Below are 25829 nucleotides of genomic sequence, written 5' to 3' on the forward strand. Positions count from 1 at the left end.
GGTTCTATCTCGAATTCCATAACAACATAAGGAGTGATATATAACAAGGTAAAACCAGGATATATAAGAGTATACACATCATGAGATTGGACAGTCAGTATACTTGTGACAACATCTCGAGAAGTCTCTGAACTCTGGCAACCCCTTATAGCATAGAACCTGCTAGGTCCTCCCAAACTTTGTGCACCACCCCTAGTAGCACCATGCCCTGTGGGTGCTGGAGTACCTCGAGCTGAAGGAGGTGCTGCAGATGTAGTAGTTGTAGAACTGGCTGGCTATGCCATACCCCTACCAACATTCTGATGGGACGAATGACAATCCCTTTGAATATGACCTATAAGACCATACTCGTAGCATATTGGTAAGTCCATGTAGCAGACCCCAGAGTGCATCTTCCCAAACCTAGGGCATGTGGGCCTCTATTGTGGCTGAAATCTCCCGCCGGACTGACTCTGCTGGTAGGATCCTCTGTTGCCCTGACTGGGACTGAAATGACTCTACTATTGCTGACCAGGCCTTGATGGCGGTGCACTAGCTGAAGACCGAGCAAAATTCTATGTCGGCCCAGATGATCCCCCCAAAATACTGACCTTCCACCACTACTACCACCGGAAAAACATCCAAAGTTTCCCGTGGACCGGGCCTTCTTGTTACCCTTTCGCTCTATTCTAGCCTTCAATTTTTGGGTCTCTATGGCTTGAGCAAAATGCCACCATCTTCCCATATTTCATATAAGAATTCAAGGAGTCTATAGCGGCTTTATTAATAACCAAAGGTCTAAGACCTTGCACAAACCTGCGAACCCTAGCCTCCATAGTGGGTATCATGTAAGCAACATCCTTGGAAAGATCGGCGAACCTCAAATGGTAGTCCAATACACTCATACTACCTCTTCTCAAACTCGGCGGTACGGGCTGCCCAAGTCTCGACAGGCAAGAAATGATCAATGAAAGCGTCCGCAAACTCACTCCACTTTGCCGGAGGGCTCCTCTCCTCGCTGGACTCCTCCTGCAACTAAAACCAAGAATACACCACTCTTTTCAAGTGATAGGAGGCCAATTCCACTACTTTTGCTCAGTGGCATACATCACATAAAGGGTCTTGTGCATCTCATTAATAAATGCCTGGGGGTTCTCCTCGGGCTTAGTACCTGTGAATACCGGAGGATCCAACTGAAGAAATTTGTTCACACTAGAATAGTAGAATCCCCCTGGTGACTGGAAGAAGTAGTTGTAGCATTCAATATCTAGGCATGGGTAGAAACTATCTGATTCAACATCTTTATAGCACCTTTAAGGTCCCCATTAGAATCACTAGGACCAAAAGTTGAGGCTGGAGGTGGGACTAAAATATCAATTGGCGGAGGAATCATTTCATTCTTGTCATGAGTAGGAATCGATGCATTCTCAACAGGAGTAGTAGAATCAGGAGGCATTGTGGTTGGGGGAATGTCTTCACCCCTCGGGTGCACACCCGTAACATCAGGTATAGAATCAACTACTACTCCTGGGGTGTCATTGGCCCTTTAGCCACTCTTTGACCCCTGCTTAGGTGCCATGAATTGAAAATTAGAACAATGCACGAGGTAAAAAGGGGACAATCTTATAATCTGCTTTATCGCATGGTCTAGAATACCAAAGAAGGGTGACATGTTTATGGTGTAGAAGTGGCACATTCGACAAAATACAAAAACATCATTAGTTTGTGATCCCAAGTAAAAATATAACCCACAGTATGTCTACGGAGCCTCTATGTCAATAAGAGTACAATATGGTAATTACAATGACAAGGCCCCAGCTATGCCTCGAAACACAATGTGTAAAATCAAAAAACATAAGCCCCCGAAGTAGAATAGGGCTCATCAAATCAGCTGCAATAAGGGTACACTTATCATGAACCTGAGCCACATGCTGCAGAACCACCTGCATCTATTAAAGATGTAGCGCCCCCGACAAAAGGGATGTTAGTACATATGGAATAGTACTAGTATGTAAAGCTAAGTACCCTCACATTTAAGTAGGGAAAATATGTAAGAGTAGTAAATGGATACAAGTGTAATGTGCCATGCCATAATAGAAAACATAGTGTGAGTAAAACCTTCAAACATACCTTTTTAATTTAGTTTGGGAGATCATTAGCTACCGACACAAAACACCATGCTCGTGGCATAGAGTCCAATCACCGCTCAATCGGCTAAGCCATCTCACCACGATGTATATATGGATCGACATGGTAAGGTGAATCCAATATAATATTAGGAAGGACAACCCACAATGCTCGTGGAATGGAGTCCGATCACCGCTCGACCTGCTAAGCCGTTACACCCCGATCCATGAGGGTTGACGTAACAACACAATACCACCATGTGTTCGGCATGGAGTCCGATCAATCAATGCTCGATCGCCTAAGCCGTCTCACCATGATGCCGTGTAGATCGACATGGGAACTCAGACTGATGCTAGCAATAAATCCATCCCAATTAAGGAGAATAATCTTAACACAATATAACGGGGATTTACCCCTCAATCAACACCTATACCGACACGTGTAATTTCTGGTGTAGGCCTATACAACCTATACCTTCTCGGTTATGTAATGATACTCCCAAAAATAATATTATATAAAGAAAATACTCATCTCTTATCCCTTTAGAAAATTCTTTCATTTCCTTGGCACTTTTGGTCACATATGTAAATCGTTCTTAGCACGATGGCCGCATTTTATATTCCATACTTTCATTCTTGGAAATATCATATACTTTCTCTCTCTCACGTACTTTCTCTCTCTCATGAACTTCTGTCCACTGACGACTCTATAAACGGTATAACCAGTTAAGTCCTCTCCTACTTGTCTCCCCCTTGCTCTCTCTCCCCGATTCTCTATCCCCACCATTCTCCAAGTTTCTTCCCCCCTTTTCTCTCTCCCTGAGTCTCTGTCTTTCTCTTTCTTTCTATTCTCCACAACTTTCTTGTACCTCTCTTTTCCCTATTTTTTTCTTGCGGGTAGCTGTACCGCCACAGCCCTATTGGAGAACCACCGGAAACCGACTCGGATTTGAGGTTGTAGTACCGCCTGCCTCTAGTTCTTCCTTCCCTTTTTTCCTTTGGTTCCCTCTTCTATTTTACAGGTATTCAATTGGCAGTGTCACTGGATTGAAGCGTGATTTAGACACATTAGAGACGTCAAAATCGAGTGGAAGAAGTAACAACGTTTGGAGTAGGTGAACGGCTGGGAATCGACTATGGTTACTACAACAGTGGCCTTGACATTCACAACGATTCACCAGGGTTTCTCAATATCGGTAGTTGGTACCTCCTATTCTTCGACCAACATTTCTATTTTTCTTGTGTTAACCAATTATTCTGCGATAGTTTAAGCCTAATTCTTTATTGCCTACATGTACTCTTAATTAGTGTATCTGTCTGTCTACTTTTCTAGATAGTAACTATTTAGGGATTTCTAGTATGTAGTTAGATTCTTACGTTATGTTTGGCTGGCCTTCCTTTACATACCTATTTTTCTCGTTAGTTTAATTCTTGCTTGTCTGTTTTCTTAATTGTTAGACCTGCCTCTTTAGTTTAATTCTTTGCCTGTCAAAACGACAGTTCTAGCATATTTTTCCTTAGATTATAGTGGCTGGGGTGAGTGATGGTAAAATAAGGTCATGTCCTCGGGTGGGGTAGGGGAAGGGGGAGGGCGAGGGAAAAGGTGGCAAGGGATTTGCTAGACTGATAATTGGGTCCTGGAACATAGGTACTTTGACGAGGATGTCGATAGAGTTAGAAAAGATCCTTTAAAAGAGGAAGATCAATAAAGCATGTGTCCAGTAGACTAGATGGGTAGGTTCTAGGTCTCAATATGCGGATGGGGTTAAATAATGGTACTCATGACGCGAGAGGGGTAAGAACGAGGTAGGTATCTTGGTTGACAAGGATCTTAGGGAGCTAGTGGTAGAAGATAGGAGGGTGAATGACAGGATGATGGCTATTAAGCTAGTTGTGGGAGGGTCCACTTTAAATGTGATTAGTGCTTACGCGCCTCAAGTGGGCTTGGACGAGGAGGTTAAAAGGCGTTTCTGGAAAGACCTAGACGTGATGGCATATGGCATTCCGCACACCGAGAAGTTATTCATAGGAGGAGATTTCAATGGTCACATTGGGGTGATGACTGTGTGCATGGTGGCTTTGGCTTTGGAGTTAGGAACAGAGGTGGTACTTCGCTATTGGACTGTGCTAAAGCCTTTGATTTGGTAATTTCTAACTCGTGTTTCCCGAAGAAGGAAGAGCACTTGGTCACCTTCCAGAGTTCGTTGGCCAAGACTCAAATAGATTATCTACTCCTCCGAAAGTGTGATAGAGGTCTGTTCATGGATTGCAAGGTTATACCAAGCGAGAATCTAACGACTCAACATAGGTTATTAGTGATGGACTTAGAGATCACGAGGAAGAGGAAGAAGAGGGTTGTGTATGGTCAACCTAGGATCAGGTGGGGTGCCTTGACTTATGACAAAGTGTAGGAGTTGGGGCGGAAGGTGCTGGCTATGGGAGCCCGGAGGAGAAGTGGGCACGCAAGTTGTATGTGGACCACGATAGCAGAGTGTATTAGATTAGCTGCGAGAGAGGTGTTAGGGGTCTCGAAAGGTTTCTCTAGCATCCACAAAGGTGACTGGTGGTGGAGTGAGGAGGTACAATAGAAAGTGGAAGCTAAGAAAGCAGCATACTTGAAGCTTGTAGAGAGCATGGACGAGGAGGCAAAGAGGATGAACAGTGAGGGGTATAGGAGGGCTAAGAAGGAGGTGAAGTTAGTGGTTACGATGACTAAGACTACGATGTTTGGGCATCTGTATGAAGAGCTTGGGGCCAAAGGCAACGACTAGAAGTTATACAGGCTAGCCAAGGTGAGAGAGAGAAAGACCCGTGATCTGGATCAATTTAAGTGCATCAAAGATGAGGAAGATAGAGTTTTGATGGAAGAGGCTCAGATTAGACGAAGATGGCAGACATACCTTCATAAACTCCTAAATGAAGAGGGTGATAGGAATATTGTGCTGGGCGATTTGAAGCACTCCGAGGATCGCCGAGATTTTGGGTATTGTAGGCGCATAAGAGTAGAGGAGGTCAAGGGGGCTATGCGCAAGATGCACAAGGGTAGAGCAACCGGGCCAGATGAAATCCCTATGGAATTTTGGAAGAATGCAGGTAGGGCGTGGCTCACTAGGCTGTTCAATGTCATTTTTAGGACAAAGAAAATGCCCGAAGAATGGAGGTGGAGTACGATGATTCAGTTGTATAAGAACAAGGACGATATCCAAAGTTGCAGAAATTATAGAGGGATTAAGCTGCTTAGCCATACGATGAAAGTTTGGGAAAGAGTGGTTGAGGTGAGGGTGAGGAGCAGTGTGTCCATTTCTGAGAACCAGTTCGGTTTCATGCCAGGGCGTTCGACTATGGAAGCTATTCATCTAGTGAGGAGATTGGTGGAGCGGTATAGGGAGATGAATAAGGACTTGAATATGGTGTTCATTGACCTAGAAAAAGCTTATGACAAGGTCCCGAGAGAGGTGCTTTGGAGATGCTTGGAAGCTAAAGGGGTCCCAGTAGCATATATTAGGGTGATTAAGGACATGTATGATGGAGCTAAGACTCGGGTTAGGACGACGGGGGAAGACTCAGAACAATTTCCAGTTGTGATGGGGTTGCACTAGGGATCAACTCATAGCCCATTTCTATTTTCCTTGGCAATGGATGCATTGACGCGACACATTCAAGGAGAGGTGCCATGGCGTATGTTATTTGCTGATGACATAATTCTGATTGACGAGATGCGGGGTGGTTTTAAAGAGAGGCTGGAGGTTTGGAGGCAGACCCTAAAGTCTAAAGGTTTAAAGTTGAGCAGGATCAAGATAGAATACTTGGAGTGCAAGTTCAACAATGTTACCCAGGAAGAGGACATGGAGGTGAAGCTTGATACACAAGTTATCCCAAAGAGAGGTAGTTTCAAGTACCTTGGATCTATAATACAAGGTAACAAGGATATTGATGAGGATGTCACGCACCGTATCGGAGCTGGATGGATGAAGTGGAGGCTCATTTATAGTGTCTTGTGTGATAAAAATATTCCACTGAGGCTTAAAGGTAAGTTCTACAGGGTTGTAGTTGTTGTATATATTATTCTCTTGATTGGTTTAAATCCTTATACTTCTCCTCAAATTATTCATGGGTATGGTTGAATGATAGGCACTAAGTAGGTTTACTTGACTGAGATGTCTTGGTCGAGCGCCGGTCACGCTCCCCAAGTTCGGGGCATGACAAAGAGTCTTCTCACCCTCTCCCTATTAGTAGGAATCAAGATAGTTGCATGGCGGGCTAGGTCCACAAATCTAGTCTCGTACTGGGTAACAGTCATGCTAATCTGTTAAAGATGCTCAAATTGCCTACGGTAATCCTCTGTCATAGTAAAAGGAATGAACTTCTCCAGAAATAGGTGTGAAATCTGATCCCATGTGAGTGGCGGTGAACCTGCTGGTCTACTCCGCTCATAATCCTACCACCGCCTCTTGGCAGAACCGGTAATCTGGAACACTGCAAAGTCAACTATATTGGACTTCACAATACCCATGTTACGCAATACCTCATGGAAACGGTCCAAATAATCCTATAAGTCCTCATAAGGTGTACCACCAAAATGAATAGGAAATAGCTTTATGAACTTATCCAACCTCATCAATCCCTCATAAGACATCGCGGACCTCTCCCCGATCTGTGCAGCAATAACAGGCTGAACTACCCCTACTGCTGGAACCACCGGAGTTTAGTACAAGGGTGCCATCTGCTCTGGGGTATGAGTGGCAGGAGTCTGGGCTCCCCCCCCCCCCCCATCCTAAGAGACAGATGATGCCATAGGAAATACTCCGGCCTAGGCCATACTCTCCATAAGACCCACTAAGCGGACTAGAGTGTCCTGAAGCACGGGAGAGCAATAAATCCCTCCGGGACCTGAGCGAGTCTGACTGGTGCAGTCTGAACCGAAATCTCCTCCTCATGCTCGGTCTGAGGCTCTGTAATGGGCGTTGCTGCACGTGCTCTAGGCTGAGCTCTGCCTCTACCTCGACCCCTACCCCTTGGCTGCAATAGAGGGCTCTGACTCCTGCTCAACCATAGATGTTGTGCATGTTCTCACCATCTGCGAGAGAAAAAGAATAGAATGGTTCAAACTTCACTAATAGAATAAAGTCGCACAATAGAGAAAAAAAGTGAAATGTTGCTAAACCTCAATAGCCTCTAGAAGATAAGTACCGACGTCTCTGTACCGATTCTCCAGACTCTACTAAGCTTGCTCATGCTCGTGAGACCTAGGCAATCTAGTGCTCTGATATCAATTTGTCATGACCCGGAATCCCACCCTTGAGACCATGATGGCGCCTAACATTTCGCTTGCTAGGCAAGCCAACGTTAGCTAAATTACTTAACAAGTTTTAACAAGTTTTAACAATTTAAATCAAAACATCAATAATAATAATCTGTAATAGTCTGAAATAGATTGATAAAATACCAAATGACGTAATCTAAATATATCACAGAATCTGGAGTCACGACTACATGAGTATCTAGAGTACTGTAGATAAAGTCTGAACAAAATATAATTGTTTGAAACTAAATAAACAGTAAAGACAGAATAGAAGGGGACTTCAGGGACTCCGAATGCCAGCAACTCTACCTCAAGTATCCTGCTGATAGCTTGTCCGGGCAAGATCTCCTCTACACGCCGCTGGGACCAACATTAGTATTAGCACAAGAAGTGCAGAAGTGAAGAATGAGTACAACCGACCCCATGTACTCTGTAACTGCGAATCCTAACCTCGACGAAGTAGCGACGAGGCTATGACATGACACTCACACTAAACCTGTACGAAACAATAATAACAAGAACAGGAATAGAAATAGAACAGTAAAGTCAAATAACTGGACACATAAGTCAACTACCAAAGAGGGCCCCACAATAACAAAATCTCAAATTGCATACCACAACACCAAGAACAGACTATACAGCCACAAACAACTTATAACACATCAATTCATTGGGGCGCACAACCCAATCCTACCATATCATCATCTCATAGTATACTCCGTCCTTATTCTTTTATATCATATCATATCATTTCAATACCGTTGCTGCGTGCAACCCGATCTCCAACAATTTCACAGTATTAACATAAACAACTCAACAATAATATTTATGAAATATCAACATAAAAGGGGAAGAAGCGTATTGAACACCTAAGAATCATCAATATGACAGAAAATATCAAACAACTCGAAATCTCATACCTTTCTGATCTATCAATACACGAGTAGAATCACGGCTCACATAAGCAAAACAACATAATATAGTGCATCAAGTAATATAAGAACAATAAAAGCAGGTAAAACATGAGACAATTTGAATATACAATTAAGGCAAGTAGGAACAAATAGCAGGTAAGCAGGTTATTGAGTGGAAGATGAGTAAAATCAAACAAATAACAGTTAGGTAACGATTTAACAAGTAGAGCATAGATGTCAAGTAAGAATATGTAACAATTAAAGCAAATAACAAGAGATAACATGGAATAACAAAGACATGGAAATAAATAACCCAATCCTGCATGCTAGATCCCCCGATTGCGCATATACACTCGTCATCTTGCCTATACGTCATTTCCCCACATAAATCACATAACAAATAGTTCAATAAGTCCTAATTCCCTCAAGTCAAGGTTAGACACAATACTTACCTCTTTTTGCAAATCAATCAACACTCAACCATCACCTTTTCTTTAGAATTAGCCTCCAAACCAGTCAAATCTAGCCAAATATTGTTCAAATAATTCATAATAAGCTTTAGAAACTACCAACAAGTGAAAAAAGATTCAATCTTTAATGAATTTGGAAAAAGTCAACAAAAGTCAACCCCGGACCCGCTTGATCAAAACTCGAGATTCAGACCAAAACCCGATTATCACACCCCCGAGCCCGGTTATGTGATTTGTTTCAAAATTCGACCTCAATTTGAGGTCTAAATCTCGATTTTATAAAATCCTCAATTTCTACACAAATCCCTAATTTCTGTCATAAAAATCTTAGATTTGATGTTAAGAACACATGAAAAGTAGTGGGTAATCGAAAGGAAATGGATTAAAGTTGCTTACAAATAATTTTGGGAAGCAAAATCTCTTGAAACATCGCCTCTATAGTGTTTCGGGTTCTAAAATGAGAGAATAAGACTCAAATTCCGATTTCCAGACTTTATGTTCAGGCGCAGATGTCGCAATTGCAACACACGATTCGCAATTGATAAGAATGGCTCGCAATTGTGGTGCCTGTCAGCCTAAAGGGAAGTCGTAAATGTGACATCGACTTCGCAAATGCGATATTGACTTCGCAATTACGAAGTCTGCTCCCATCGCAAATGTAACCAAATGGTCGTAAATGCGAACCTACCCACCTCAAGTACTACTTCACAATTTTGATCCAGGTATCATAATTACGACACTTGAGCCCCCCTACGAAGATCGCAATTGTGATGTTGGTGCTCATTATTGCAACACCTAAGGCATCAGCATACCAGCAAACCTATTCCAGCTCAAAACTATTCCAAAACACGCCCAAAACTCATCCGAGCCCTCGGGGCTCCAAACCAAATATCCACACAAGTTTAAAATATCATACGAAATTACTCGCGCGATTAAAATACCATAATAGTATGTAGAACTATGAATCGGACATTAAAACGCATGAAATTCAAAAAAAAACTCAAGAACCTCTAGAATTACAACCAAGCGTCTGAATCCTATCAACCCAATTCCGAATTGAACCAAAATTTACGAACAAGTTTCAAATAAAAAAAAATGAACCTATTCCAAGTCCCAAAACAAACATTTGAACCCGATAACCATAAAGTCAACCTACGGTCAAACCTAAGAAATTTTCAAACATTCAAATTGCTAACTTTTGGCAAAACAAGCCAAATCATCTTAGGGACCTCCTAATTCAATTTTGAGAATACGTCCAAGTCTAAAATCACAATACGAACTTACCGGAATCGTGAGAATACCGATCCGAATTCGTTTATCATGAATATTGATCGTGGTCAAATCAAATATCATTTTAAGTCAAAAATCTTTTTTCTTCAAATATTTACGTAAAAACTTTTCGAAAAAAAGATACGGACCACGCACACAAATCAAGAAATATCAAATGAAGCTAACAGAAATCTCAAAATACTAAAATAAAGGTTAGTACTCAAAACGACCTATCGGGTCGTCACAAGAGCACTCATAGACTCGATTACCTTCTAGGAAGGGTGTCAAGTACTAGTGAGCCTCGAGAGAGCTAGTTACATATTGAGTTAATAAAGATACTTCCTCCCATTCTTTGAGTTCATATACATGTCTATTATTTCTCTAATTACACTTTGAACATGTAGTATCACAAAACTGCTATGTACACTCTTACCTCTAAACATTATATGGTTTCTTGCTATCCATATTTGGTATACATAGCACCATATACAATTGCAATATCCTCCTTTTTTAACTTGCTCTAATGTTTCATTTTGATTTTCAGTAAAGCTTCTTCCACCCTGTGATGCTAAAGTTTGACACCTATCTAGTCTTGCAGCCTATCCTGTACCCCTTCCTCCACGAACATTCATAGAATAAGTGTGTAGCATCTTCAAGATAGTTACTATCACATAGTCCATATTCAATATTTTCACACCTCAAACCTATTCCAATCATCCTATCCTTAATAAGTGGTATTTCCTATGATTCCAACCAGAGGATGAACCTATGTTTTGGCAAAGCAATCCTGGTCCATATCAGTTCTGCAATTTCTATCTTAGTTGGAGAGCCTAGCATATCCAAATAACCTCCAGAGACAGAGTATTTTCCATTAGATGTGAGGCAGTAGGGATTATCCTTGTGCCAATGTATCGTTTTCAACTTCCGTTTATGTAATTTTCTCCAATACCAACTGCAATCCTTTGGTGGCTTATGAAATCAAAATAAGTCATCATTATTCATATAGATCCCATTCACCTATTTCACCCATAAGAGGTCTTCCACTTCCATAATCATCGATATTAGTTTGCCTACTGAAGCCATATTCCATAGTCTGTAACCCTTAATGTTGAGACTATCCTGTTGTTTAGGTGGACAAATCTTATCCCAAAAAACAAGGCATATCTTCTTCTTGTTTTCTGTGTTACCCCAAATAAATCTCCTACACAACTTATCAACCTCTTTTAAATACTCGGTGGTAGGATAAAGACTGACCCCTAGAAATTATACGAGGAAAGAACAGATGGTATAACATGTAATCTTCCAGCATTTGACAAATGCCTTACTGAAGTTGCCCTGATCCTAGCTGTGATTTTCAGAATTAGCTGATGACACTATATTTTATTCCACTTCTTAGGTGACAAAGGAAGCACCAAATATCTAATTGGAAAAGATCAAGCTACAAATCTAGTAAGGAGCAGTAATCTTTCCTTAGTGGTTTCATCTACTCCTATAATAAACATATTAGATTTCTCAATATTTGCAATCAGACCACTGGTTGCAGAAAAGTGCTAAAGAGCTTCTATGACCCTCTATATTGATACCCCATTGCCTTTGAATATGATCATCAAATCATCTGCAAAGATGATGTGTGCCAACTGTTGCCTTTCGAACATAGGATGGTATTTAAAATCAGGTAGTTTTCTCATCTTCTCCAGCAGTCGTGAAAGATACTCCATAACCAACACAAAAGTAAAGGGAAGATGGGATCCCCTTGCCTTAATCCCCTTTTTCCTTCAAAGTACCCATATCCATTCACTTTAATGGAAATCTTTATTGTAGTCATACACATCATTACCAATTGAATGGAACTGTTAGGAAATCCAAAGCCATACATCATTTCCTTAATAAATTCCCACCTTACCGTGTCATAAACCTTCCTAAGATCAATTCATCACACATCTTGGAGAAGTCTTTCTATTGTAATGTCTTATTATATCATGACAAATGAGGACATTATCTGCTAATGACCTGCCACTGACAAATGCTACATGTGTACTATTCACTAGTATAGACAACACGTGTTTCAGTGTATGACAAAACACCTTGGATACACACTTATATAGCACATTACAGCAGGAGATTTGTCTAAAATGACTTGCATTCTCTGGATTATCAATCTTATAATAATTGTAGCATTTATCTGCTTAAGCATTCTCCTAGACCTCAATATCTCAAGAACTTCATCAGTCAAGTCCCCACCTGTTATTTGCCATGTTTCTCTGAAGAAGCCACTCACATACCCACCTGGTCCTAGGCTCTTGTTAGCATTAATACTGAACTTAACTTCCTTTCTGGCATACATCCTTAATAGTAGGACTTGTTGTTCTACTGTCAGGGTATGCCCATGAGTAAGATATCTATTATAAGCCTTTTGTCTGCTCTCTCCTTTTTCCCCAACATAGGCTTTTGTTAGCATTAATACTTAATAAAGCATTCTTAACTTTATGTCTGGTATACATCTTTAATAGTAGGACTTGTTGTTCTACTGTTAGGGTATGCCTATGAGTAAGAAATCTATTATAAGCCTTTTTCATTCTTTCTCCTTTTCCCCTAATAATTGTTGATAAAATCTCATAAAGATACCTGTTATAACCTTAGGATCGTGCTGCATTTGGTGGTTCTCATCGATCAACCTCTTCTACATAATTACTGAGTGGAAGTATTTGGTATTATCATCTCCAAGATTCAACCACAGCCTTACGCCTCTGAACTAACATCAACTCTACTAGATAGCTGGATCTTTTGAATCTCCTTCCAAGTTGCTTCTTTTCTTGCTGAAGATCAACATCTAGTGTATTATGTTGTAGAAGTACCTGAACCTCCTTATATTTTCTCCTATCCTCGTCAACCTTATTAATGATGAATGCAATTTTCTCAGCTTGTGTTTTAATTTTTCAATTTACTAACTATCTAAAATATCTTGCAGCCAGCTACAGGGTTCTTCCATTATGTCTTCACTATGTGTAGGAACTCCGGATGTTGACATCAAATATTGTAGTAGCTAAATGTTTTCCTCATCTTTGCCATAGAAGTCACTAGTGCCACATGTGCAGGATTGTGAACACTAATATCCTTAGATAATTAGTTAGCCCTACATGTGAGAATAAAGTCAAGCCAATCTCCATTAACAAATGTCAAATCAATTTTAGAGAATATTCTGATGCTCTCATGCTTGTCAATAAAATTGTATATACATCCTACCCTTAGTAACTCCTCCAAATCACACTCATCCAGGAACTTCTAGAAATCCACTAGTTCAACTAGAGTGATAGGATTCCCTTCAACTCTATCTTCCCTATGCATGACTGAGTAGAAATCACCGGAACTAAACAGGGCATAACATTACCGCCATTCATTTGCCCTAAGTAATCTAGGGGTGTTCAAAACCGAACCGAAATCGAAATCCGAACCGAAACCGAAGCTTAATGACTTATTGGTATCGGGTTAACGGTTTAACGGACGGGGAACGGATTAAATTTTTTTTATTAACGGCTTATCGGTTTGGGGGCGAATTATTCAATTTTCTTAATGGACAATCCGTTAACCCGTTAAGAATATATATATATATATATATATATATATATATATATATATATATATATATATATATATATCAAAAACCCTTCCACTTCTTCCAGTACTCTATCTCTAAATAATTTATTTTTATCCATATATATATATATATATATATATATATATATATATATATATATATATATATATATTAAATATCAAAAACCCTTCCACTTCTTCCAGTATTCTATCTCTAAGTTCTAATGCCTAATTCCTAAATAATCAGAACCCTTACGTACTATGCATCATAAGATCCCAGGCTTGGCTTAACTTGGCTTATTCTCCCACCCTACAACAAGATTGTTTAAGCTGCTATCTATGTTTAATAGAAGAACAACAGTGATGTGCCACAGCTTTTTTCACTCTACAACACATGACACACTACATCATTCTTATGTAGGCATTAACAGACATGTATGTCTGGACTCAATGTGTAATTTTCTATTCTGAATTTGTATGCTAGGCAGTCAGCAAACAATTAATGTACGCAATATAGATTGAATTAGGCCGATAAACTGCCCGATAACTGCCTGATAAGAGCTAAACCGATACCAATCCGCCCGATATCTTATCGGGTGGCTAGCGGATTAATAAATTTAAAAGTCTTTAACCGTTAAACCAAACCGTTAAGAGTAATTAACCGCCCAATCCGCCCGATAAGCAGCCCTAAAGTAATCCCATAATTCCCTCATCTCTTCTTTCACATTGTGTGCATACACAAATGTAACAAGAAACTGCATTTGTAATGGAATACAAGTAGCTTGACAAGTGATAGCTTGAGATGTTTCACTACACTTAGTAACCTTATAGGTATCCTCCCTCCAAATCACCCAAAACCTCCCATTACAGTGAGCTAGATAATTTGTACAATACTTCCAGCCACCAAATAGACTCTCAACTACCTTAATTATTCTATAAATTTTGTTTTGGTCTCTAAAGTACCAGTTAAACCATTATCAAGATCATTGAAAAGGAGTTTGACCTCCTTATTGAGGCTATTAAGGCCTCTCAGATTCCACCACAGAATAAGAAATGTCCCTAACATGGATAGTATTATTGCCTCCCTCCTTAATGCATTACTCACATGTTTACTAGTGTCCACCTTATCCTTATTTGAAGGCTGAAAAGTATTCCTCAGATGTAAACCTATTTCGGCAACAAATGTTGTCGCAACAGGATGATATTGTTTCACCCATCTTGCATCAGCCTGAGTCTTCCTCTCTTTGTCATACTAAGCATTTTCCACCCATGTTGCTTTAGTTGTATCTCTATCCTCAGCTTCTTGTTGTACTGTATTCCCCTCCCTAGTCTAATTTACCTTCCCCCATTAGCTTGGTTTGTAGCTAGTACATTAACCACTTGTATATTTGGCTCGACTTGCTTCTATTTAGCCTTATTCTTCCTATAACTATCACTTTCATGCCCATATTTATGACAATGTTCACAAATGGAAGGTTTTCTTTCATACGTGATCTTTTGGTTGATCATATTCCCTTTCTCATTTCTGAATAGGATCTCATCAGATTATTCTGTTCCAACCTTAATCTCCACCAACAACTAGCAAAGTTAAGTCTCATTTTCCTCTCAGTGTGTTTATCCACCATTAATGGCTTTCCGGTGAAACTTCCTAATTTGCTTAGCCTCCTAGCACTCCAATATCTGAAATCCAATCCTAGAAGTTGATCCAAATAGGCACTGATTGCAAATACTATTTTGAGAATTTTATTTTTGATGTCCATGATTTGACAATTAATGGTTTATTGTAAAAGGGATAAATCCCTCCTAGAATCACCCTTCTTTCCTGCCTCACTATCAAATCGAAATATCATTATTTCATTCTTAATCATGGCCATTTTGTTGATGTCATGTCTCCCCAGATTCTCTGTATAAAGCCATACAGTACTGTGAATTGAGGGTGAGCTTCTAACGCATAGCAAACTACTGCATTCTGCCAGTACTCAATCTATGAGCTAATATCATCACTTCTTTTTCTCCAATCAATTGATCTACAGTATCTCCGGATCCACAAATTCCAGCTTAAAACCAGCATTTGAGATTTTGAATATGTCAAAATTATCCCAAATAGAACTCGTATTTTTAACCTTCTTCCCAGTGCTTGTCTCCAATTGCTCAACCTCATCCGCCCGGGACTGCCTCAATCCCCTCGCTTGCGTTTGAGTAGCTCCCACCTATTTCCCAGTTCTCTCCTTGATTGGAGTTGTAACTGGCTTCACAACTGCATTTCGACCTGATACTTTAGGGTCCTTCGCCGTAATTATTGCCACTCGAAGTAGATGCTTCACACGATTGGGCAATTTTAATTACCGCTTGTTGATTTACCTTTGTCGCACTCTTCTCAGCTATCTTTACTGACTGAATTACTGGAGTCGGCACCTTACTTGCTTGTTCTTTCTCTATCATTACTGCCTGAGCTGATGGTTGTCCTCTCCTACTAGGATGGTTGGCGCACGTTAGTGGCTAACATGTACCGAGAGAGAATTGGCCAACCAGCTCTAAGTGAATAAATGTGACTAGTTAAATGGGGTAATTATGTATTCTCCGAAAAAAAGATGAAAGTAGTTATATTAAATTATAAGTTTCTTTTCTTGAATTAAAACCACATTCTCAATATGTTATCAACTTTTAAGGGTGTTTGGATTGGCTTTTAAATTAGTCAAATCAACTATTAAACTCTTTTTAATTTTTTTAAGTGTTTGGTAAATGTGAAAATTTGCTTAAATAAGTTTAAAAATACTTAAAATAAGCCAAAGTGTTATAAGAAAAAATAAATTATGGTGGATATCTACTCTTCCTCCATGATCTTATCAAATACTTAATGACATATTCGATGACATATTTCTATGCTTAATGACATATTTAATGACATATTTTTCTTCATTTTTCATGCCTATATAAAGGCCTTGTAATAGATAAGAAAATACACACAATTGAAGAAGAAAATCTCTTCCTTCTCTCTATCTCCATTTCTTGTTCATGTTTTACTAAATTACTTTTATTTCATAACAACATGTCTTGTTCATGTTTTACTAAGTTGCTTTTATTTTATAACACGTTATCAGCCCGATGCCCTAATCAATTGAGTTACTTACGTCTACAAAATTGTCCTACATCATAAAAGGCATGTTCCTGCCGTGACTAATATTCATCTTGAAGAGATAAGCTTTTCTTTCTCATTTAGCAATTTCAAAGAATGGTATCAAATATAACTGAAGTAACAATAAGGTTGAGGAGACCAGTACACTGTGATAAGGCATATAATGTTAATGCTATGATACATTTTCTAATCCTTTTTAATTAATTTATTTTCTTATTCATTTTTCTCATAGGTTCTTTATTTGTTATGAAATTTTCCAATGCTAAGTATTTTCTTCTTATAAATCCATTCATATTCTTAAGTGTTTTACTTTATAAAGGAAAATACTTAAATGTAAACTAATTACTACTCCATGTTTTACTTATTTTATTTTGTTGCATTATCAATATCCATTTCAATGAACGAGTTTCTAATATTTGTTGTAAGTTTGGTCTGATCTTTTTCATCTCGTATTCTGGTTATATAGATCTTATTATAAGAATCAGAAGTATATAATGATGCAGCCAAGAGTTACGTACTAAACCAAAGACCAAAAGAAGTACAAGAAATTGGGGAGCTACTACAGCTTTGGCAAAGTCATTTGAGTAACTTTGGTTCCTTAGTTAAAAAAAAAACAAGAACCTTATGTAAAGTTTCCCTTAACTGAACGTTTTCCTATAAAATATATGCTTGACCATCATGCGCCATTCTGACTTTTGAAAAGGTAATGTGAGGTAAATTTCTCTCGGATAATCTTAATAGCACAACTAGCATACGTTATTGATAAATAAATATACGATCCAAATGAAAATATATTTTGAATTAGCATTGGCCGATCAAAACTTTTAATTCTCGTATATTAAAAAATTGAGTGAGTTTGTATCTCTGCAACCCAATTTTTTATTATTTGTACACGATATTCTTAGTACACTCCATTAAATTAAAAAAAAGGTTAGTTTCTTGTGACTTAAAATACATAACTGCTCCTATTGTATAACTGATGTGGGAGGCAACAAGATGGTAGAGTCATTCCAATATTGACTTTTTCATTAATGTTAAAAATATTGTCAATGATTTTTTCAATTAAAGGTTATGCTATATCTCTTTGTTTTTCTAGAGAGCATAATACTTAGTTTCCATAAAAGTGCATGGTAACTAGTAGTACTATATTATTCTATTTGATACATTACTTTTCTTTAATGCTCTAGTCATATCACTTTCATCTTGAAGTAAGCTTATTGCAGCAAAGACCACATGTGAATTTTCAATATTATTTTATATTTTCATATATTTGTTTGACACTAATTACTTAGCTGATTTGAGTAAACGAAAGTCTATTATTGAGAATTATATCCAAATGACATTATGAATAGTTTAACTCAAGAGGTAAACATTGCCAAAATGTGAAGGCAATGTTTACCATCAAATTGGTATGCAAAATAATAAAGCACGCCGCCGATTATGATACATTCATTGAAGAGAATGTGACTTGTGATAAGCATTGAGAATGCAGACCCATTCCTAAAGGTGAATGTTGTAATATGTGATAAAAGTAATGAATAAAGACATGCAATGCATGATTGGATGAATACCACACAACTCACCTCTGAGGGAGGTTTGAGTGAAATAAAGAGAATAAATATTATTGTGTGGTTACATGAATATGTCATTGGTCGCGTACATGTGATACGCCAAAAAATATTTTGTTGTGCCTTATAGAAGGTTATTAAAGGCAAAATTAAAGCCAAAAAAAAAAATGACTTTGCTTATGATGATTTTGACAATAACAATTTATTATGATATAATTTTCTCCATGAAGGAGACATTTACTATATGAATGGTGTGACAAAAGATCTTGTAGTACAAAAGTTGTTAAGAGCTCCAGAAAAATTAATTTGTTACTACCCGGATGAATAAAAGTATTCACGACATTGATATTGTAAAGTCTCAAAAAAAAACTTTTTGAGTTTCAAATGTATAAGTCAAAGTGGTTGGCATATTGTGACTATAAATGAAAGGAATATTGAATATTTTTATATTTCTATAATCATAACGGATAAATATGAAAGATTACCCGATTTTCTTTTTATTTGTACTACACAAATATAAGCATGATGATGGAATCATATGTCACAAATAAACTAGAGGTTTACTAAAATAAATATTAGTTGGCATGACCGGTTGACCATCTCGGTTCAATTATAATGCGAAAAAATTAATTGAGAATTATATTGACATATATTGAAGAAATATAAGATTCTTCAAGAATTCTCTTGTGCTGCTTATTCTCATGATATATCAGTTAAAGTTGGGATTGAATCCTTTGATTTCTGGAATTAATAAAAGGTGATAAATATATGGGCCCAGTCACCTGCCATGTCGACCGTTTACTATTATATGATTTTAATAGATGCATCTATTCTTTGGTCATATGTGCATTTGTTATCAACTTGCAGTTTGGCTTTTGCAAGATTGATTGCTCAAATTATTAGAGCACAGTTCCAAAATATAAATTATGATTATTTATCTTGATAATACTGGTTTAAATCCAAGTTGGTTTAGCAGAAATTGTATGCCTCCAATTATAGCTAAACCGTTAGTTATGAGAACAAAATTGCCAAAATAAAATTTGGTATGTGATGTATTATTTAATATACAACAGCACTTGTACGCATCTAGCCAAATTAAGATAAGTTCTCCCTATCATAATCGGTTCAGGGTCAGGAACCAAATAATTTCCATCTAGAAATATGAATGTGCTATACGATTTAATTATTCCACCACAATATACAAAGATGGATCCCCAAATAAGGCTAGGGATATATGTCCAAAAATAGGGGGAGAAAATGGCCAGCTGAAAAAGCAATGCATGTAATGAATTATTATAAGTACATCTAGATCCTCGTATGAGAAAATGTGAACTTGAAGTTCAAGGGATAATTCATTTGCAAAATATTGCCAGACGTATTTGCTGACCCAAAGTTAAATATCATATTCAGCTGCTAATGCTCCAAATAAAATAAAGTTCATAATGAATAGAGTCTGGCATGCATGAAGCATAATAGACTAATCGGTTCCAAAGATAAAACTCCTTGAAAAAGGAGAGGAGCAAATGTTCAAGATGGTCATAATAAGGAGGCAAGTGCTCTAGAAGAGCACCACGACATAACACTTCATAATACCTCATGGGAAAGGCTCAGGTACCTGAAAATAATAAGATAAAGAGATCTCAATAAGTTATGTCTTTATTGGGTAATAATAAAACCGATATAAAATGATCGTCGACGATATTGCTAGTATAATGTAGAGCTCAATATTATTAATATTGATGAGGATCTTGAGCTCAAATCTATCATGAAATTTGGACAGATAAATGATTGGCCAAATAAAAAATACGCAATGAAAATTGATTTCACCTGAAAAATATGAAGTTAGACGGATAGTCCCAACACCTGAAAGTATAAAGCCAGTGGAGGTATAAATGCGTTCTTGTGCGGGGGAAAAAGAAAGGCAAGTCGATAAACATAAAGACGACTTGTGTCACAAGAAAATTTGTAAATATCCTGGCATTGATTATATAGAGACATGTTCTCCTGTGGTGGATGTCGTCATTTCAGGTTTTAATCTGAAAATACAAGAAAAACGTGATATGCGTATAATGGAAATCATTGAAGGATTTAAAATGTTCTGAAGCATATTAAGGTTTCCAAGAAATTTATTAAATAAAGCTTCAAAAATCCTTATACGGATTGAAACAATCAGGGCGCATGTGGTATAGTCGCCTGAGTGAGTACCTGTTGAAAGAAGGGTACAAGAAGGATTCAATTTGTCCTTGTATCTTTATAAAAAGATCTGGATCTAAATTTGTTATAATCATCGTGTATGTTGATGATTTAAATATCATTGGAACTCCTAGGGAGCTTCCTAAAATAGTAGAGCTTCCTAAAGCAGTAGACTATTTAAAGAAAGAATTTGAAATAAAAGATCTTGGAAAGACAGAATTTTGTCTTGGTCTACAAATTAAGTATATGAAAGATGGAATTTTTGTCCATCAATCAGCATACACTAAAATGATTTTAAAGCGATTATATATGGATAAAGCACATCCATTCCGACCTCATGAAAATAATGAAGAGCTTATTGGTCCCGAAGTACCATATCTTAGTGCAATTGGAGCACTAATATATCTTTCTAACATTACAAGGTCTAACATAACTTTTTCAGTTAATGTCTTAACAAGATATAGCTCTGCTCTTACAAGGAGACATTGGAATGGAATCAAACATTGCGGTATCTAAAAGGGACTACCGATATGAGATTATTTTATGGCAATAATTGTAGTCCCGATCTTGTTGGTTATGCTGATGCTGGGTATTTATATGACCCACACAAGGCTCGATCTCAAACAGGCTATGTGTTTACATATGGAGGCACTGTCATATCTTGGCGATCGACTAAGCAATCAATTGTGGCTACTTCATCTAATCATGCTGATTTATGAAGCAAGTCAAGAATGTGTATGGTTGAAGTCTATAATACACCTTATTCGAGACAAATATGGTTTGAAGTGTGACAAACTACCCACAATTTTGTATGAAGACAATGCAGCATGCATAGCCCAATTGAAGGGAGGATTTATAAAGGGGATAGGACAAAACAAATTTCACCAAAGTTATTTTTCACACATGATCTTCAAAAGAATGGTAATATCAATGTGCAACAGATCCATTCAAGTGATAATATGGCTAATATGTTCACCAAATCTCTACCGATGTCAACCTTCAAGAAACTAGTGTAAGGCTACACTTAAGGTAAATTGACACTTCAAGTAAAAGGAAAATTGACACTTAAGGTAAGGCTACACTTACGAGATGCATTCCACTTCTCGGGGAATGGTAGGAACTCGGGAGGAACCAAGTCTTCAGTTTGTACCCGAAAAAAATGCCCATGCCAACCTCGGTCCCGATCGTCATCGATACTCGAAAAGGGAGCCTTGCTGGATCGGCGAGCAAGCTTGATTAGTCCCCCTTGAAATATTCGGGGACTGTACAATTGAAGCAGATGGTCGAGGGTAAACCGGGGAGACTCGGTGTTGTTCACGAAATAATGAAGTAGGATCACGATCCTCTAAAGGGATGGGTGGATTTTCCTGAGGCACACTGCGTACCTCTTACAAAAGGCCAGGATCACCAGGTCTACTGGGCCCAGTGTGAAGGGGTAAGTGTAAATATTTGAATACCCCTCCACGTGGATAGTAATGTCATCCTTGGGCTTGAGGACAACCACGTCCTTGTCTTTCCATTTACAGTCCTCTCGGACTATGGGAAGGATATCTTCAGTAATTGAGCATGTGTATATTCATTCTCCTTCACCCCGATCTTGTTTGGATGAGGCTGTCATAAACCAAAATCTATTAAAGTTCATGATGGCGCATAACACCGTTGTCAGACAAGCCAACCTTGACTAATTAACTTAATTACTCATTCTAGTATTTTTGAATCGAAATTTCTTCAATTAAATAGTAAAGATAGAACTCATAGAGTAAGTGATAAATATTTTAGCAACTAAATTACTAAACAACTCATAACCACTCCCAAAACCCGGTGTCACAAGTGCATGAGCATTTACTAGTGAGTAAAATAAAATACAGCATCTGCCTGGGATACAAATTAGATAGAAAAAATATAAATAACGTTGAAGGAGACTCTGTTGGTTGCGGATCGTAATATAGAATGCAGCTCACCTAAGTTCCCGCATTTTAACCACACCTATGCGTCCACAAGGCCGCTAGACATATCTGTACCTGTTCAAAAATGTGCAGCACGTATAGCACGAGTACGTAAATAACGTGTACCCAGTAAGTATCAAGCCTAATCTCGAAGAAGTAGTGACAAGAGGTCGACTTTGACACTCACTAAGGGTCAATAATATTAAAATAGAAATATTTAAATCAACATGATTTATAGAAATGACAATAATGTTCCTTATCCAGCAGAAATAATTAATTTATTAAATTCCAATAATTTCCAATTTATCAATTTGCTTCACAAGCTGCAATAAAATATCAAGGTATCGTGTAATTATTATTATTAGGCACGATGTCTGCCGAGGTCGTTCGGCCCGATCCAGAGTGTCGTGTACACTGTCGAGGGACGTGCGGCGCGATCCATAGATGCATCTATACTGCCGAGGTGTTTGTCCCCTTCCACAAGAAAGGAGAACATTTTCTTATGAACCTCCGTAATGAGATATATATATATATATATATATATATATATATATATATATATATATATATATATATACTTTTTTGAGATTATCGCAAGAGGATGTACAAATTTCTATAACAGTTAAATATTCTGAACAAAATTTCAAGTATGTGAGATTTCAATCTTTTACCATTTCCTCTAACAATTTGCAATATAATTCTATTGCTTTAATTAAATAAGGATACAATTATCATAAGTAATTCATGATTTGAGTCCTAAACTACCCGGACTTTAGCATTATTAGTAGCTACGCACGACTCTCGTCACCTCGTGCGTACGTAGCCCCCACAATTAGCAATAATTATTAATTTAAATCACCTATAGGATAAATTCCCTCTTACAAGGTTAGACAAGAAACTTACCTTGTCTCAAATCCCACTTCCTGATCACAACGTTGCGTTAAAGTCTCAATTCAATGCCGAAAATTTTGAAACTATCCAAATGTTATGAAAAATAATTAATACATGCTCAATAATTCGAAATTAGTCCATTAAATTAATTATCCAACCTAAAATGGTAATATTCCTATAATTTACCTCGAACCCACGTGCCCGGATTCCGAAAATTTTCGGAGAAAATCATTGACCATAATCTCAAGAACTCAAATATACAATTTCCATCCAATTCCATAACCATTTTCATGGTTAAAATCTCATTTTTATACAAATCTAGGTTTTTCACCTAAACCCTTCATTTCCAAGATTTACCGGTTATAATCTACCCATAATCTATGTATTTAACTCAAAGTGTATAGAATTAACTACCTTCAAGTTGCTAGTTAAAATCCCCTCTCAAAAAGCTCCAAAATTGCCCAAAATTAAAGGAAATACGGGCTAAAAATGACTGAGCCTCGTTCCCTTTTAAACCATTCTGCCCAGCAGCATTTTCGCACTTGCGGGGGGCTAGCCGCACCTGCGGCAAAAGCCTCGCAGGTGCGAGTTTCCCTCGCCTGGCCAAGCTCCGCATCTGCGGCCTCAGGACCGCTTCCGCGAGTCCGCTTCTGCGACTTGGGCCTTCGCATCTGTGCCCATTTCCGCTTCTGCGACTTGGGCCTTCGCATCTGTGCCCATTTCCGCTTCTGCGCGCCAAGCTTCGCACCTGCGCGCTTGCAGGTGCGCCCAAAATTCCGCTTTTGCAGCGTGTGCCAGCCTACCCTTTCTTCGTTTCTGCGGCTTGGGACTCGCTTCTGCGAGCTCGCACCTACGGCTGCCTATGCGCAGGTGCGGTTGCAGCAGAAGCCTGGTGCAACAGCTGCTCTTCAAAAATCCAACCTTGGTCCGAGCCTCGTCCGGTTAACACCCGAGGCCCCCAGGGCCCCGCCCGAACATACCAACAAGTTTGAAATCATAAAACGGACTCGCCCGAACCTTCAAAACATATAAAACAACATCAAGACTAAGAATCATACCTCAAACCAAATTGATTCAACTTAGAATTTTTAATTTCTTCAAACTTACTCCGAACGCGCCGAAACATACTTAAACTCCTCGGAATGACATCAAATTTTGCGTGCAAGTCTTAAATTGCCATACGGAGCTATTCCCATGCTCGAAATTCCAAACAGACCTCAATTACTCAAAAATCTACTCCAAACCAAATTTAAAGAACCTTAAACCTTTAAATAGTTGATTTTCACTATTAAGCGCTGAAACGCTCCCGGGTTGTCCAAAAATCCGATTCGAACATACGTCCAAGTCCAAAATTATCATACGAACCTATTGGAACCGTAAAATACCGATTTTGGAGTTATTTTCTAAAAATATTGACCGAAGTCAAACTTACCCTTTTAAAGCCAAACCAAGGAACTAAGTGTTTCGATTTCAACCCGAACACTTCCAAATCCCGAACCAACCATACCCGCAAGTCATAAATTAGTAAAAGTACATACGGGAAGTCTTATGTAGGGGAATGGGGTTCTAACAGTCAAAACGACCGGTTGGGTCGTTACAGAGGCCTTTTCGACTTTGAAGTCGTCTGCGATTGAACAGCCCCCGAGAAAAAAGCTTTTCATGGGGGGCTCTGGGGTTGCTTCGGTAGCAGTCACTTTGGGAGCAGCCATCTCGAGAGCAACCACCCCGGGAATGGCTTCCTCGGTACTTGTGGCCGGGTGGGAAGATGAAGAGATAGCCTGCTAAGGAACTGATTTGAAAGTCTTAGCCATCGTGATCTGGAAAATAAGAAGGTTTGAAGGAAAAAGTATGAAGGTTTGAAGGTAGGATGAAGATCTGGGTAGAAACATAAGAACAGTTATGAAGATTTGAAGATCAAAGGTAAAGAAATGAAGATTCGAAAGAGTTAATAGTCGCTAGAGAGTTCGAAGATAAAAGTTAGGATCGGAAAGTGGAAGAAGTACAAAAGGTCGAAGTCTTTATAGGAGAAAATGTAATCAATACGCGACGTTTCACTTTCGGAGGCAACCGGCCAATGATTGACACGTGTCCGAAGTCATAACGACGCGACTGATGGGACATTTTGGCTTATTCGTCGCCTCGATTATAACGTACGAAGGAAGGAACCGGGGTTCATCTATCGTTTCCCATCGGTTCGGCGAACCTAATCTCTGAGAAACGAGGGGACTATCTGTATATAGGTGAACTCGGGGTCAGCACACACCCCGAGTTCTCGGTTAGTCAAACAAAGTAAGAAGTGTGAATGTACGAGATAGAGATCGAATCTGAGAACTCTTTGAATTGACGCTAGAATGGGGTGCTCGCCACCGGGCCTAACAAGACAACACCCCCCGAACCCGGAACGAGCTCCAAGTCCTCGGAAAGCACTATAAACGGTTGCA

General features: G+C 38.6%; 1 protein-coding gene across 1 annotated transcript; it reads right to left on the reverse strand.

Moving 5' to 3' along the window:
- Positions 1–11631: 11631 nt before the first annotated feature.
- On the reverse strand, positions 11632–12518 carry LOC138909596 (uncharacterized). Its single transcript, XM_070200803.1, has 2 exons — positions 12145–12518; positions 11632–11833 (listed from the first exon to the last, which is right to left on the reverse strand). Exons 1-2 carry the CDS (start codon positions 12516–12518, stop codon positions 11632–11634), a joined length of 576 nt encoding a protein of 191 aa, XP_070056904.1.
- Between the last annotated feature and the right edge of the window lie 13311 nt (positions 12519–25829).

This window comes from Nicotiana tomentosiformis, chromosome 4 (genome assembly GCF_000390325.3).
Source record: "Nicotiana tomentosiformis chromosome 4, ASM39032v3, whole genome shotgun sequence".
Taxonomy (NCBI): domain Eukaryota; kingdom Viridiplantae; phylum Streptophyta; class Magnoliopsida; order Solanales; family Solanaceae; genus Nicotiana; species Nicotiana tomentosiformis.

Excerpts from the sequence above, each read along its gene's own strand:
- LOC138909596 (XM_070200803.1), bottom strand. The coding sequence starts at position 12,518 with ATGCTAACAAAAGCCTATGTTGGGGAAAAAGGAGAGAGCAGACAAAAG. Across the intron at positions 11,834-12,144 it reads TATATAAGTGTGTATCCAAG|GAAAAAGGGGATTAAGGCAA; the intron begins GTGTTTTGTCAT and ends GGTACTTTGAAG.